We start from the raw sequence: 14,616 nt of genomic DNA, 5'->3' as shown, positions 1-14,616 counted from the left end.
GATAAAACTAATTTGATTTAATAGACAATAAGTGGAATAAAGAACAATTTGCTATGTGGTGACTTGTTAACTGCAGTCATTTTGTGTGCTGGGACTTGATTGCGTTAAACTGGGTAACTCTACAAATTCCCAGCTAAGGGCTGAAATATCTTTGGAGCATTTTAGCATTCTTTACTTTGTTTAACTCACTCTCTGACAGAACAGGTTTATGGACAGCTGGTTATGTATCTGCTCAAACCGCTTGAAGTCAGCATGGTAAAATACATAGCTTTTGACTTGTCACAAGAAATATCTTCCCTTTAGAAAACTGGAATAGAAATACAAGAGGTAAGCGCTACATTCTAATGCAGTAAGCAATACATAAATTCTGGTGGAGGCCAGAGCAAAATGTTCTACTATCAGGGTTAATTGAAATAAACTGTTGCACCAGTCCCTCCTACTGCAAGACACCCCTAGAACTTGATCGCTGTCCTTCATAGGATGTATTCTCAGGCTTGCAAACTTCTTCCCCTTTTTGTCTAAATGGTACTATTATAATTACGCTTCAGTTTATGTTTTATAAGATCAGAACATGCATCTAAAAAAAAGTATATATATTTTTTGTGAGTGTAATTGCAAACTGTGATGTGATTATTTTGCTATTGGAGTAAAGACTTTTTTCACACCCAATGGCTTTTCAGCAAAAATGGGTACATAATTCAAGCCACTATTATTGTTGGTTTTAATAAATGGAATGCATGTTAAATTGCACTGCGTGCAGATAATAGAGGGAACATAGTGCAACTGTATGTTCCATAATTAGTTTTAATAAATGGGAGGCATGCTAAATTGAAGTAGGTGCCAACAATAGATTCGTCTCTTAAATTCAATTGAGTCCTGTGGAGGGAGCTGAAGATTAGGGTATTATGTGAATCACAAAGATTTACAACACACTGATTTCCCATTTCCTTTTCCCCCTCATTCTTATAATATTTATCTATTTTGAATGGTCGTTATGTTCTCTGTAATGTCTGCACCCAGTGCAATGTTGCATGCTTTCTATTTCTGTAAACCAATTTTGGCAACAGGAAATACTTACAACAGAAAAGAAAAATGTTTCCCCCTGCTGTTCAAATGTAGACTATTTATTTCCCTATATAGTGTACCTACAGGTCATAATGATAATAGACACACAACTAGGACACAAGACGGTACCAAAGTATTTTACTGTGTTCTAAACTGTATAACCATATCCCCAGTTTCCTTTTTCCCACGTTTTAATCTGCGAACCCTCGTTTGGTCATTATCTTTGATTCTACAATGACATTTATGGTAACTGGCGTGGCTTTGACGTTTGTTTCTTTTCTTAAGAAGAGGAGAAAGGAGGAAGAAAAGCGCCGACGTCACAAAGGGTCTCACACGTGTTGCTGCCTTCACGGCCAAATTGAAGCTCGGAAATACGACAAACTATTGACATCGGCGCATTTAATAACATGCCTTTAAAAGTTCCCAAATGCCAACATCAATTTTGGAGACAAACTAGCGATTTGCGTTATAACTTTTCTCCATGTGCTACATATACGTGAGAACTCGCGCTGGTGACGACAGAGACGTATGAGATTTACGATAGTACATAAAAGTATCAACACCCAAAGCAGGTTCCGTGAAGGGGAGGAGAGGATATTCATTTGAGCTTTGTCTCTTTACAACATCACTGTCTGTACAGTAGGGTAGGCTTACTTTGCTATAATAAATTATTACCGAGGTGATTTAGCAACCGGGTAAAAATGCTCCAGTCTCTAGCCAGCAATTCGTGTGTGCGTTTGATACAGAATCATAAATCGACGTGGTATTTCGTATCTTTAATATTGGGCTATCTCCTTTATCTCATATTCGGCGCCGTCGTCTTCTCGTCGGTCGAACTACCGTACGAAGACCAACTGCGTCAGGAGCTGAGGGCCGTCAAAAAGCAGTTCCTCTTGGAAAATGAGTGTCTGTCCGAGGAGCGACTGGAGCGGTTTTTAAAGAAAGCCCTAGACGCCAGTAATTATGGGGTTTCTATTCTCAATAATGCCTCGGCTAACTGGAACTGGGACTTCACCTCTTCGCTGTTTTTCGCCAGCACGGTGCTGTCCACCACAGGTAGGTCACTGCTGTATGATGCTTTGTAGTCGCTGTCCTCCAGGTGCGCAGCAAAATCTACCGAGTCATCCTCACGTAATATGTCTGTTTGACTTTAAATACATCATACAGAACCTTTAAGTGTTGCCATGTTGGTAATAATAATAATTAATATATAGGCCCCATAGTAAAATGCATTCAATGTCAATTAATTATTAATCTTCATTTAAATTTTGCATCAATTTCACAAAACAGAAAGCCAATTTAAGACAGAATTTGGCCTGTATTACAATTTTAAGACTTGTTTTTGTCGTCTTCTTTTACCAAACACTTGGCAATTGCATTTTAAATGATAACCTTTATGAAGACTTGTCCTCCAATTTAGAACAGGAAATGTACGCTGTCATACTCTTAAGTCACAAAGAACATCAGCTAGAAACCACATGGCTGCAGCAGTTATCTGAGGTTGCAACATACAATCCGAATGCTATATCCTGTGGTAATAGTTGTATGGGTTCATAACATTGTGATTTTATAGACATCTGTGTAATCAAGAACTCAGTCTAAACTCTTCCATTTTTATATTGATAAATTATTTTGACCTTTTGTTACTGAAAATCAGACACTTTTGGCTTGTAATGTGTGCGCTACAGTTTTATTACAAAATGCACCTCACTTCAATAAGTTAGGATATTTTAAAAGCTACACCTCAGAAAAGTATGTAAAGCTTAAGATGTCGTACTTTTGCACCCACATTACAACATGGCTTCAAATCTGATCTCAAAAGAACATCAACCTAATCCTGTCTAAACCTCAGCTTCATTCCGCAGCTACTTATTTTCTCAAATAACAGTGTGACTTAAATCTGTCACTGCTCAGGTATTTTTGGGATTTTTTAGTTCACCTTCGCTCGTATAAGATCTTCACGGCAAAATCTTGAGCAAAACTACCACATTTTAACAGTCAGTTGGTATTTATACACACAGTTAAAACAAAAAATATACAATATTCCAACTGTTTTTATTTAAAATAAACAAAAAAACAGCAATAAGCCTTACCACTACTACAATAATATATTAGCAGATTGCTTCTGGCAGGCAGAAAAAAAAACTGTTCACTTTCTCCTGGTACTTTCATTCCAACCCTGTGACTGAAGCTTCCTATCCAATCTGTCTGTGGTGAAATGTTTCTGTTGAGAATGGAAAAACTGGTCAGAGAAAAGGTTTGGAAACTCACAAAGTCACACCCATGGACACCGGAGGTGCCCATTGCTCACTGAATACATATGTAAATTATCTACTACCTGTTTTTGGTTGATTCATGACCATCCAAGAGCACAAGGGAGAGAGAGTGTGCTTTTTTGGTATATTAGAAATATTTCAAAGCAGAATTAATTTTACCTTTCATTTAGAATCAGGACAGGAGAAATCCAGTTGAGAGACAGTGCACAGCAACATGAGGGGGAGGGGCTGGTTTTGCATTACCATTATTTCTTCTGGCAGCCAGAAAAAAAAGAAACATTCATTTTCTCCTTTGTCGTAATAGTAGAACTTTGTAATTCTTATGATTAAAAGTTGGACCAAGTTAAAAGAACATCCAAATAAATTTGTAAAAGGTGAGTTGCACATAAAGAGGAAAAAAACTGACTTAGAGAAATATATTCTTGACAAGTAAAAAGCAAAATCCAGTGCTAAAGTACGAAGTTACAATGTCATACAAATTTATAAGGGTGCCATTAAATGTGTCCTAACAGGCTCAATATATCTCTCTGAAGTGTAGCAGTTATAGCTACCTGGTAACTTCCTGGTTCTGGTTCCTTTCTGGATATGGTTTAATCTAACAGACGAATAAACATAGGTGCAGCTGTGCACCAGTCTGACCTTTGAAGCCTGAAAAGCTAAATGGAAGTGATTCTTCTCTTAAAGGACGATAATCCTTGGGGAGATTTTCAAAAAACACCCAAATCACTCTGAGGCTTCTAAAAATAGACTTGATTTGGTTTAGTACATGAGTTTCCTTCTCACATGTGGAATCCTATTAATGCTATCCTTACAGGTAAAAAAAAATGTAGGTAAACAGATGTTCTATGAAAGGGCCTTAAGTTTAAACAAGATGGTGGGGAGAGTGCAGCCTTTTCCGCAGCCTTTTCCGCAGCTCCCAGAAACTTAGACTACCAGAGCAAAGGTTAACATTTTTTACAAGGCAGGAATTCAAATAGTTCGACTTAGAAGATAAGTACTGTGAAAAGCAAGTAAAGAAGAAGCCAAACCTGAAATAATCTGTTTCTAAGGGAACTGAAATTTTCTGTGGTTCTTCGTTCCAACCCTGCTGGTGAAACTTTCCATCCAACCTGTCTGAGGTTAGATGCTTTTGTTGAGAATTAGAGAACTGGTCATAGAAAGGGTTTGTGAAACTTGCAGAATCAGACACCTGAAAACCTAAGGTGTTGGTGTTGCATTGCTGATTTTATTAAGTGCTCATTGAATACATGTGTAAATGTATTATCTCCCTCCTTTCTTTATATTGCTTCTTGAAAACTTGAAGGAATCGAATACTTTTTACCAAAACTATGTATCAGAACACAATTGCTGGACACTGAAAATAAACTGCTCTCTCTTGTTGCTGAAGCAAACTTTTATGCTGATTAATTTTTCTTTTGTTTTTTCAACAGGTTACGGTCACACAGCACCGCTATCAGATGGCGGCAAGGCCTTCTGCATTATTTACTCCGTGATTGGCATCCCATTTACCCTCCTCTTCCTCACTGCCGTTGTGCAAAGGATCATGGTCTTCAGCACTCGGAGGCCCGTCACGTACATCCACACACGGTGGGGTCTGTCCAAGCAGCTTGTGGCCATCGTTCACGCCACCCTACTGGGCATGTTGGCCGTCTCGTGCTTCTTTCTGATCCCGGCGGCCATCTTCTCTGCTCTGGAGGAGAACTGGAACTTCCTGGAGTCCTTTTATTTCTGCTTCATTTCACTCAGCACCATTGGCCTCGGAGACTACGTACCCGGCGAAGCGGCCAATCAGAAGTTCAGGGAGCTGTACAAAGTGGGAATCACTGGTGAGTGCTGATGAGAGGGTGGTGGTAGAAACTCTTAGTCCTCTGTTTTTGTATCAGTGGTAACATGTAGAGTCATGATGCTGCCTTGATTATTATGTTAATCTGACAGATAACTAGTTTTTTTTTTTTTTACTATTTCAGTTTTATTCGGGTTTGTATTTTTAAACCACAAATACTTTGATTTACCTCTAAGGCTTTTTATAAAAGAGAGATACACTATAAAGGCCATTTTTATTTTATTTTTTTACAAAAAAGATAGTTTTGTTATCAGCACACTTGCAACAAAATAAACACAATTATTACCTAAGAAATCACTCAACAGAATATCTTTTCAAATGGAAAAATCCAGTCCTTGGACTTGTCTAACCCAGTGTGGCACCCATTAATTTACCTGATCAAAAAAGAAATGGGAAAAGATAGTATTTTGATGTATACTTGGACTAAAGTTGCACGGTATTAGAAAATCTTGCAAAGGTGATAATATTAGTAAATACTGCAATGATGACATTAGATGCAATATCTGCTTATTTTATTATTTTCACTCTTTCTCCTCTGACCTTTAGCCTTTTGTGTAATGCAATTAGTGTCCAATGTGAGCATCTGCTGCCGTGAGACTCTGTCCAACCAGCTAAATATTACATTAGCATCATGATGCACCCACCGCCATGCGACTGTGGCTGTGGTATTCTTTTGGTTATGTTCGGTGTACTCTTTGTGTCAAACTTAACGTTAGGAATTGTGCTCTAAAGTTAAAGTAAAGTAAAACTAAGCCCTTGTTTTCTTTTAACATCTTTTCAATAATGAACTTGTAAGATAAATTCATCTCAATGGTAAAATGTGGAAAGGTGAATATTAATAGATGCAAAGTCTGGTTATGCTGTAAATGCATCCCAGAATCCTTAGAACCCATAATGTTAAACCTTCTACCTGCAGCGATTCACTGATTGCTTCTTTGCTTGCATTGAGTGAATATAAAACCTCCAAATCCCATTCAAATTGAGTCATATTACATAAAATATCTAGAGTGACATACTTTCATTTTCTCAGATTAGGCATGCAGGATGAAAAGTTCCATTTTATGACATCTAGATGATTTTATGATGGTGAGCTTCGACCTGTATACGTGGAAAACATTCAACTAAGTCATCTTCTTGACCTGTGTGTGAAAGCCGCATTAAAGACGCTCGTTCTCTGTTATATCACCATAAACATGCAGCAAGTACTAAAAACAGGGATCACAGACAAAATGAGTTATCAAAAAAACGACCAAATCAGAGGAAACATAAAGCAAATATCACATTTAATACAGAACAAATTGTCTTTACTAAAGCGTGAGTATAGAAGAGAGGTACCAGACTGACTTTTCATTAGTCTTGACCTGTCACTTACAAAGAGTGTGTTTTCTGTTGGTGAAATAGGTAAATTACGGTAGTCCCTGAAATGCTTATTCCTTCTACGTCAGTGCTACAATGTTTTTCAGATGTCATAAAAAAGACTGATACAATTGAACATGAAAAAGTACTTGAAAGCAATTATTATAACAATTAAATAATGTTGATAAGAAGAGCTGTCACAGTCTCATGCAAGCCATGTGTTACTGATATCAAAATATACCAATGTTCTAAGAAGTTACTTCCGCGAAACTGCTGTAAGATGCATAGATTAGCGATCAGAAATATTTCTGGTCCTTGAAAACACAGTCATGGAAACCAGCTCTTAGTGTGACACTATTTTAAATACTATGCTAGGCAGGGCAAAAGAGGTCATTTTTTTAAGCACCATCCAAAAACCTGATAAATTAATCACTTAACATCAACTTGTTACTCTGTAAAGAGAGCAATAAGCTGAAGCTTACTGGCATCCTAGATCAAAATGATCTTGCATGTGTTATAGATATCATGTCTCTGCAATATTTATACTTATTGCAGCTGCAGGAGTAATTGCTACTTTTGTGTTTCAAATAAGAGCAGTTAGATATTTTAAATACTTGCATAAATGTCACAATACCCTGCAATTGAGCAAAACTAAGTGCTACTGCACATTTTTTTTGCATGTTTGCTTGTTGCACCGTTTTACTAATTAGGGGTTGAAAAAAAAACCAATTTCATTTACATTAAGAATTTAGAAACAAAGGGTAGTAGCTGGAATGTGTGGTAATTCTCACATTTTTCCATGCTGGAACCCACACAACTGCAGGTTTCTAAACAAAACACAGTACATAGCTATTAAAACTGGCGAGTAGTTGCTGAGAAAGCAGCTTCTGACATTTCCCTGTGTGTTTCAAACCATAACAAGATGGTGCTGCGCTCAAACTGGGCCGTGGCCTACTGGAGGCATTGAGGCATGGACTGCATTTTCCAGGTGACTCGCACAGCTTGCAGTCAGCGGCCCTGTTAGGGGCTAATAGTGTCTTGAATAAAACTCAGTTTGAGAGCGCGGAGTCTTGACAAGCTGTGGGTGTGCACGAATGCCAAGAGCTGCTGTAGTGAACAGTCTCCGAGATGTGTGACGTGGGTGTGGGGCGTGCAGCAGCCAGAGAGGTGACGTCAGTCAGCAGGAACAATGTGTCAGTCTGTAGGAGGAGGAGAAGTCTCCAACAGAACGCACTTGTTTGCAAAAAATAACATCAGCTGTACAACTTCCTTTATGCAAAACGAGTGTAGGAAGTGACATCACCTGTATTTGCATAAGCACTATGTGAACCTGGATTAAAATGGTTTTGTTTTGTTGCTGCCTGTGCTGACAAGCAGTCAGTGCTTTCTCAATCAGATACAGACATCAGGCCAACAAGAAACTCTCACAAGAATACAGTTGTTGATGAAACAACAGATTTTTCAAACTTTTAAGTTTCAGCAATGTCAATACAGATGTATTCAATGCCTAAACACCTGAAAACAGACTTGGGGCATAGTCTGTAGACTGTCAAGAAAGGCACACCCTCGCTTTCTAATGTCATGGATAGCTAACTAATGCCCTCTTGTGGTAGTGTAAAAATTTACAGATTTTGGGAATGTTGAAACATGCAGGTCTCGCTTTGACGCTTCTTACTCTAATTACTTGTAATTATTTCTTGTGCTTCTCTCCCCAGTCTACCTCATTCTGGGTCTCATAGTCATGCTGGTGGTGCTGGAGACCTTCTGTGAGCTGCAGCAGCTGAAGCAGCTCAGGAAGATGTTCTACCTGAAGAAGGAGAAGCCCCAGGATCGCCTCGCCATTTTGGAGCACGACCACCTCTCCTTCACCACCGTGTCTGACAACACAGGTGGCAAGAACGAGGACAAAGCCAAGACGTTTGTCAGCGTCCCGACTCTGGTCTCTCCCAATGATGATCCAATGATCCAGTAAAAAAAAAAAAAAAAAAAGACCACAAAGGATAACGGAGGGGAATAAAAACGAGGGGATTAACTCATAGACAGCATGAGTAAAAACCAATCACGGCTTTAGGCAAATTGTAGTCAATGCTAAAATTGTTTAGGTCTGCAGAGATCAAGCAAACAATGCCAACTACGAAACCACAAAACTGACAGTAGAGATAGTGTTATAGTGTTATGCCGCAGAGAGTTTATCTACATAATAAAAGTGAAATTAATATTTTAACAACAGCTATAAATACAAAGTCAGTGATTAAAGGAAAGTCCTCTGCTGTATTTATGACTCACAAAAGCTAAGCGCCTTTAAAAGCTACATTATTTATGGCACACTTAGGAATATTTGATGAAGTAATTCGTCTCTTACGACTAGTACGACTAACTCGAAGACGGGAAACCTTCCGTCACACATTAGGACATAAGTATGTATGTGTCTTTTAAATAGAGTTTTTAGACAGGTCTTTGTACATAATCGGGAGAATGTTTTAAATGTAGAGTATGAAGTCAAAGCAGAACTTTACCTGATATCTACACAAAAATAGCTGATGCTGTATCATGGCCTGTTTTGGTTCCTTTTGATTTTGGGGCATTTTTTTATTTTATTTATCTGATTGTAAGCTGCTGGAACAGAGAGCTTTACAGATCCTTTATTGATGTCAGTATTCGTTTAATTATTGATTTTTAAAATAAAACAATGTGGGTCGCACAATTGATTCAAAGAGTTACATAAGGACTGGTTTATCAGTTTTATTTGCCGTAAATTTGCTATTGATCAAAAGGTAGCGGAATATGTTTAAAAATGTAACTTGGGGAGCTGCTATGTAAGAATATTGTTCATATTTCGAGGCATTTCTTGGTCTTCCTTACAGTGGGGTTAAGTGTTTTGGTTGCACTACATGTGTCATTGTGAAGGGGGAAAAAAAAAACTTGCTTACATTTGTGCAACCTCATTGCGGCGCTGTTCTCAAAGTTGCTCATGTGTAAAGCGGTGCAAGTCACTGATCCATCTGAACGCTTTAATGTGCGCTTGACTGTGTGTAAAAAAAGGACGCAGAGGTTTGTCGAGCTTGCTGAGGGAGTTGCTTTTTTATTCTGAAGGAAGTTAGGTTTGCACATGAGCAACATTCAGACGGAATTCACACACTTTGAAAGATTCTGTTTAATAAAAGGGATTTGAACTGTAGATTTTACTGTATTTGTAACATTTGAATGTAGAAACGCCTGCTTTTGTTTATGACTTGAGAAACGTTTACAAATTGCTTTGAATGGCAGAAATACTGTACCAGAAATGGCACCTTTGAAAACTTGAAATCCGTCGCGGGGCAGCAGCTCTGATTACTCGCCGCAGCAGTTTTGCTTCAATGCTTCACGTACAACAAAGGCCTTTGTTTGATTCTAAAACAATTCTGGCACCTTGTCATCCATCCTCAGATTTTCAGCTTCTTGTTAGTCTTTTCATGCAGTTTTCCTGATGTTAGCAGAAAAAAAAAGATGCATTTACAGAGAGTTTCAATGCTATTTTTGTCCTGGTGAGGAGTTTTGTTTCATCTCATATCACTCCCTGGTTTTAAGCTCTTGAATGTAATGTATTTATCTTTTTTTTCCTCTATGTGAAGAATTGTCAGTTCAGTTTTCTTGCTGGAAGTGGAATTTATTTTTAGATGTTTTCTAAATGTAATCTTCGAAATGTTATCATTTGAGTTTCTTTCTGAGTTTTGACTGCAGTGTTTAAAGGAATATGACTGTAATTGCTATCCGGATTAGTTACTGTTTCTCACAGATTGCATCAGCAAAATCGACATTCTCATTATGATGTAATGCTGTATCGGCGCTTGCCTTCAGGTGTATAAGCATGCTTTGCAACAAATGGAGTTATTTTCTCGCTTGGGGCAGAGTGATGAACTTCTTGCATTGCTTTTTCGGGTGAAGAAGAAACAACCTGAGGGACTCTGGTAACTTTTCGGCCATAAACCAAATTAAGGTTGAAAATGTTCCCATCGAGTTTCAGTTGTCTTTGCAATAACTGCTTTTTGAGTCAGTATGTTACGTTTTCTGTTAGTTTGAAAATGTGCCTGGCTTTTTCTGGACTCCATCCATTCCATTTAATGTTTTTCTGATGAAGGTTAAATTTTTTTTCTTACCATTCTGGGCCTTTGTGAACTACTGTGAAAGATTGGTGGTCTGCTGAGTAGAAAAATTTACATTTTGTAACTTTAGTCTCTTTTACTGTATAATGTCTGTAACTACATTTCTAGCTCAATGTTTGTTAATGTCTTGGATCTTGCAACGTTGTTGTTGGCATATACTTTGACTAGAAGGCAAGAAGGGAATGAAATTTAAGTTTCTATCAGGGATTAAACATCATGTAAATGATTCCAGATGGAAATCCTGAGTTTTTATTTATGCTGAGAAAACTGACACGTTTGGAATATTTGCAACCATGAGCTTTTGTACATATTTTTTCAATCGATGTCAGTGATACTGTATATTCAAATGCACAGTTAAGTATTTTACTGTTACAATATTAATCATTCAAAACAAGACTGTCACTGGATACCATTGAATCCTGTCAGCATAAGAAAATACACTGTAAAATGTAAAAAAAAAAATGTTCATGTGTTTGAAATAAAATGTTGGATTAAAATAACCAGAGTATTTCTTCAATCTGTAAATCTCAATAAATTAGAATGTCCTCCAAAAATGTAATTAAATCTAAAAAGTGCAAGACATATAATTATACAGAATAATACTTCAAGAGCTTGAGTGAATTTTAGTGATTATCACTTACAGCTAATAAAACCAAATGTTTAGTTTCTGAGAAGTTAGAAATTACAACTTTACATATGACAAATCATAATTTTGATGATGTTATGAACTGCACAATCACGAAGAACGCTATTGACATTATCCACAACAAATCATTATTAAACAAAAAAATTAGAAAAATATAAGCCTGAATTCTGTCTGCTTGCACAATATGGGAAAGTTGAGTGGAAGGAAAAAGCTTAGAAGAGAGGTTAGCACAGCCAACAGATTATTAAAAGAAACCACAAATCAAGTGCTTTTATTGTATGCTACACAGTGATGCTTTCACATAAATAGAACTAAAAGTCAATTTTTATTAGTCATATGTAAAGTTGTTTTCTTTTAGGGGGGCTGTGGGGTGACATACTTTTGAGATTTCACTCCATGTAAGTCACAATCATCAAAACTGGCATAAATAAACACCTCAAATATAAATAAAACATGCCACTCTAAAACATGCCTTGAGATTATCCAATATTTATTCATCTTCTCTCCCAAGCTTCCACCATATGGTAAGAAGACGGAGACACTGGCTGATCATGTGTTAACTCAGTGGAAATGTGGTCTGATTGCAGTGTCAGCTCGTAGACACACGTGAGGTTACATAACTTGAATTTACCAGAAAATGTAGGAAAGATGAAGATGGCTGAAACACAATCTAATCTACGCACAAGTGTCAACTGAAATGAACGGGGGGGGGGGGGGAGCAAGAATAATGATAATGAAAGTGATTATCTGCAGAGACTTGCTAAGAAAATACCCTGCTACTTAGATGAATTGCTTAAGCCTCTCATCTCTTTGGTTTCCAAAAAGAAGGTGGAGGTTCAGAATATCTTTGTGCAGTAATTGAAGTTGGAGAGCACAAACATCCCAGTCAGTAATTAACTAGAAGATATTTTTTTCCCTACAGCATTAAAAGAAGATCAGACACAGTTCTTGATAAGGATTTTCAAAAATAGTCGAGAAAGAACTAAATTGGCACTACAGGACAATATAAGGACAAACTAGCATAAACAGAAAACACAATTAAACTTAATACATTAAAAAAAATTATGGTTTTTGATTTCGAGTCATGCCCATCACTCACCTAAACACAGAATTTATTGTGTTTTGCAGCTCCAGGGGCACAGAGTGTCGAACTCAGGGAAGTAAATTTAATAGTGCAGCGCTTTTGTTTTATTCAGCAGCTGTATTTCTTATCGCAGAGAACTGTAATTACCTCTGACATGCAGGCACTTCTTCCCGCAGAGCCACTGAGCCGACGTCCATATTGTCAGATTTTATGGGGGGGACGCAGCTCAGACGCTTGCTAGCAGCAAGTAATTTTATTGGATGCATGTAGTGAAACAACAATTACCAGTAATTGGAAATAACGGTCAGAAACGTTGCCAGGTCGTTCAACGTACAAATGGACAATGTTCAGAACCGGCGCAAGGGTTGCCATATTTGTTTCTTTCCAGCAACAAATAACAATATGATCAGAGCAAAAATACATTTCTGCTATTTTCTATTTTCATTACTCACAGGCTTTCCTCGGTACAACTCCAAGCTAATCTGCGATTATGTCCCCGTGTGTATGTTAGGAACAAAGCAGCTTGTTGTTAAAATGTGACAAAATGAGAAAAGGCTCAAGGGTAATTGATATTTTTCCAATTCTCTGTATAGCTCAAATAGCTGCAGTTGAAGTCAAAACTTCTTTTTATGCTTGCAGTGTTACAGTATTCCAACGCAAACACAGACAATCAGCACAGTTACGACTGAGCTGTTGGTCTGAAACGCTACAGACTAGACTGATTCATCTCATCTACTGGGGAAAAACATATCGAGAGCTCTGAGGCACAGGAGCATTCGTCATCTTTCCGGTCGACGTAAGTCCTATAAGCCGTCCTGAAGAAACACTTAAACGCCACAAACTGCCCCGAAAGGAATAAAATATTACACCCCACGTTTTTGGGATTCATTAAGGATCCTTGTTGTGGGTTATAAAACAGTCTGCAGCTCAGATTAAACATGAGCTCATCCATAAATAGATGAATCAAGCGCTGCTCCTGTGCCTCAGAGAGAGGGAAGCACACCTTATAGGATGTTGCACAGAAAACTCTCGGTTGCTCATATCCCCCCTCACGAATGGCAACGCTCTGTCTCTGGGGTCATTCAGGACAGGGGGTTGAGTTGGTGCACAGCGACAACTGGCATCTACTCTATAGCACTGTTTTCTGATGGTGGAGCAGCTCTATTTATATCCACACACACACACACACGCATACACACACACACGCACAAGCATACACGGGGACTATCTGAATGCAGGAGGCCTGAAGCACAAATGCTCCCCTCCGCCAACTCTGTCACTGCTCTCATGTGTAAAATTTGTGCTCTTGTTGCAAGAGCACAAATTAGGTTCCAGCTTTCTAAGCAATATCGCAGATCAACTTTTGTCTGCAAAGAAAGAACAACGCAGTGTGGTTGTGCTTAGGGTTTGAAATTGATAGATTTGGATTGCAGCACCAAACAGTTTGTAGAAAATCCATACACACTGCCCCAGTTCACTTTCTGCTGAATGTATGTGAGGAACAACAAACTGACAGGACAGAAAAAGAGGAGAAAGCAGGGAGAGGTAAATGGAGGCTGCAGCCACAGGCATTTACTCTCTCAGAACCACTTTGCACTCAGAGCTCTTTCTCTGCAATGTGGCTGATGTTTTTAGCACATATCAACCCATGAAGCCAGCTCTCATTGTCTTTATTCCCTCCCCACACCCTTAAAAAGAAAAAGAAAAAAAGCTGAATTAAAGGCCTGTTTTTTCTGCAAATTAATGAATCTCAAGTGGGATTGCAACACAAAAGGCACGTTGTGCATTCCTCTGTGTTTTCCACCTTGTCATCTTGCAGAGTTAAAATGAGATCTGAGACTAATCAAAAAGGTTGTGTGAGAGATGCAAACTAGCAATGCGAGAACAGAAAGAAAACACTGAGCGCACTAATGAGATGACAGACGGCGCAATTTCACAACTGGAGTCAAATCAAATGACGACGCTAGCCGGGACAGTATTGACCAATTGTCATGTGTGTTAAGCATCAAAGAGCCTTAAAATAATTAGGAACGTCAAGTCTACGTAGTGCGCAGATCAGTGGTTCAACAAACACGCGATGAGTAAATATACAAGAAAACATATGGTTTATTGGTTATAACTCTGACAAATTGGCAAACGATAAAAAAACAAACAAAAGATACATAAATTGTCTAAAATAAACCTGAGGGTGTAGGTGTTTCTTT

At 38.2% G+C, this 14,616-nt stretch overlaps 1 protein-coding gene across 1 annotated transcript; it reads left to right on the top strand.

The window, feature by feature from the left end:
* Positions 1–1,619: 1,619 nt before the first annotated feature.
* Positions 1,620–9,446, top strand: kcnk1b (potassium channel, subfamily K, member 1b). The gene is made up of 3 exons (XM_008429877.2): positions 1,620–2,121; positions 4,772–5,167; positions 8,256–9,446. Exons 1-3 carry the CDS (start codon positions 1,767–1,769, stop codon positions 8,510–8,512), a joined length of 1,008 nt encoding a protein of 335 aa, XP_008428099.1. The 5' UTR covers positions 1,620–1,766; the 3' UTR covers positions 8,513–9,446.
* Positions 9,447–14,616: the final 5,170 nt, after the last annotated feature.

This window comes from Poecilia reticulata, linkage group LG15, assembly GCF_000633615.1.
Source record: "Poecilia reticulata strain Guanapo linkage group LG15, Guppy_female_1.0+MT, whole genome shotgun sequence".
Lineage (NCBI taxonomy): Eukaryota > Metazoa > Chordata > Actinopteri > Cyprinodontiformes > Poeciliidae > Poecilia > Poecilia reticulata.
The sequence above is the reverse complement of the archived record's forward strand: the minus strand, read 5'-3'. Positions and strand labels throughout refer to the sequence as shown.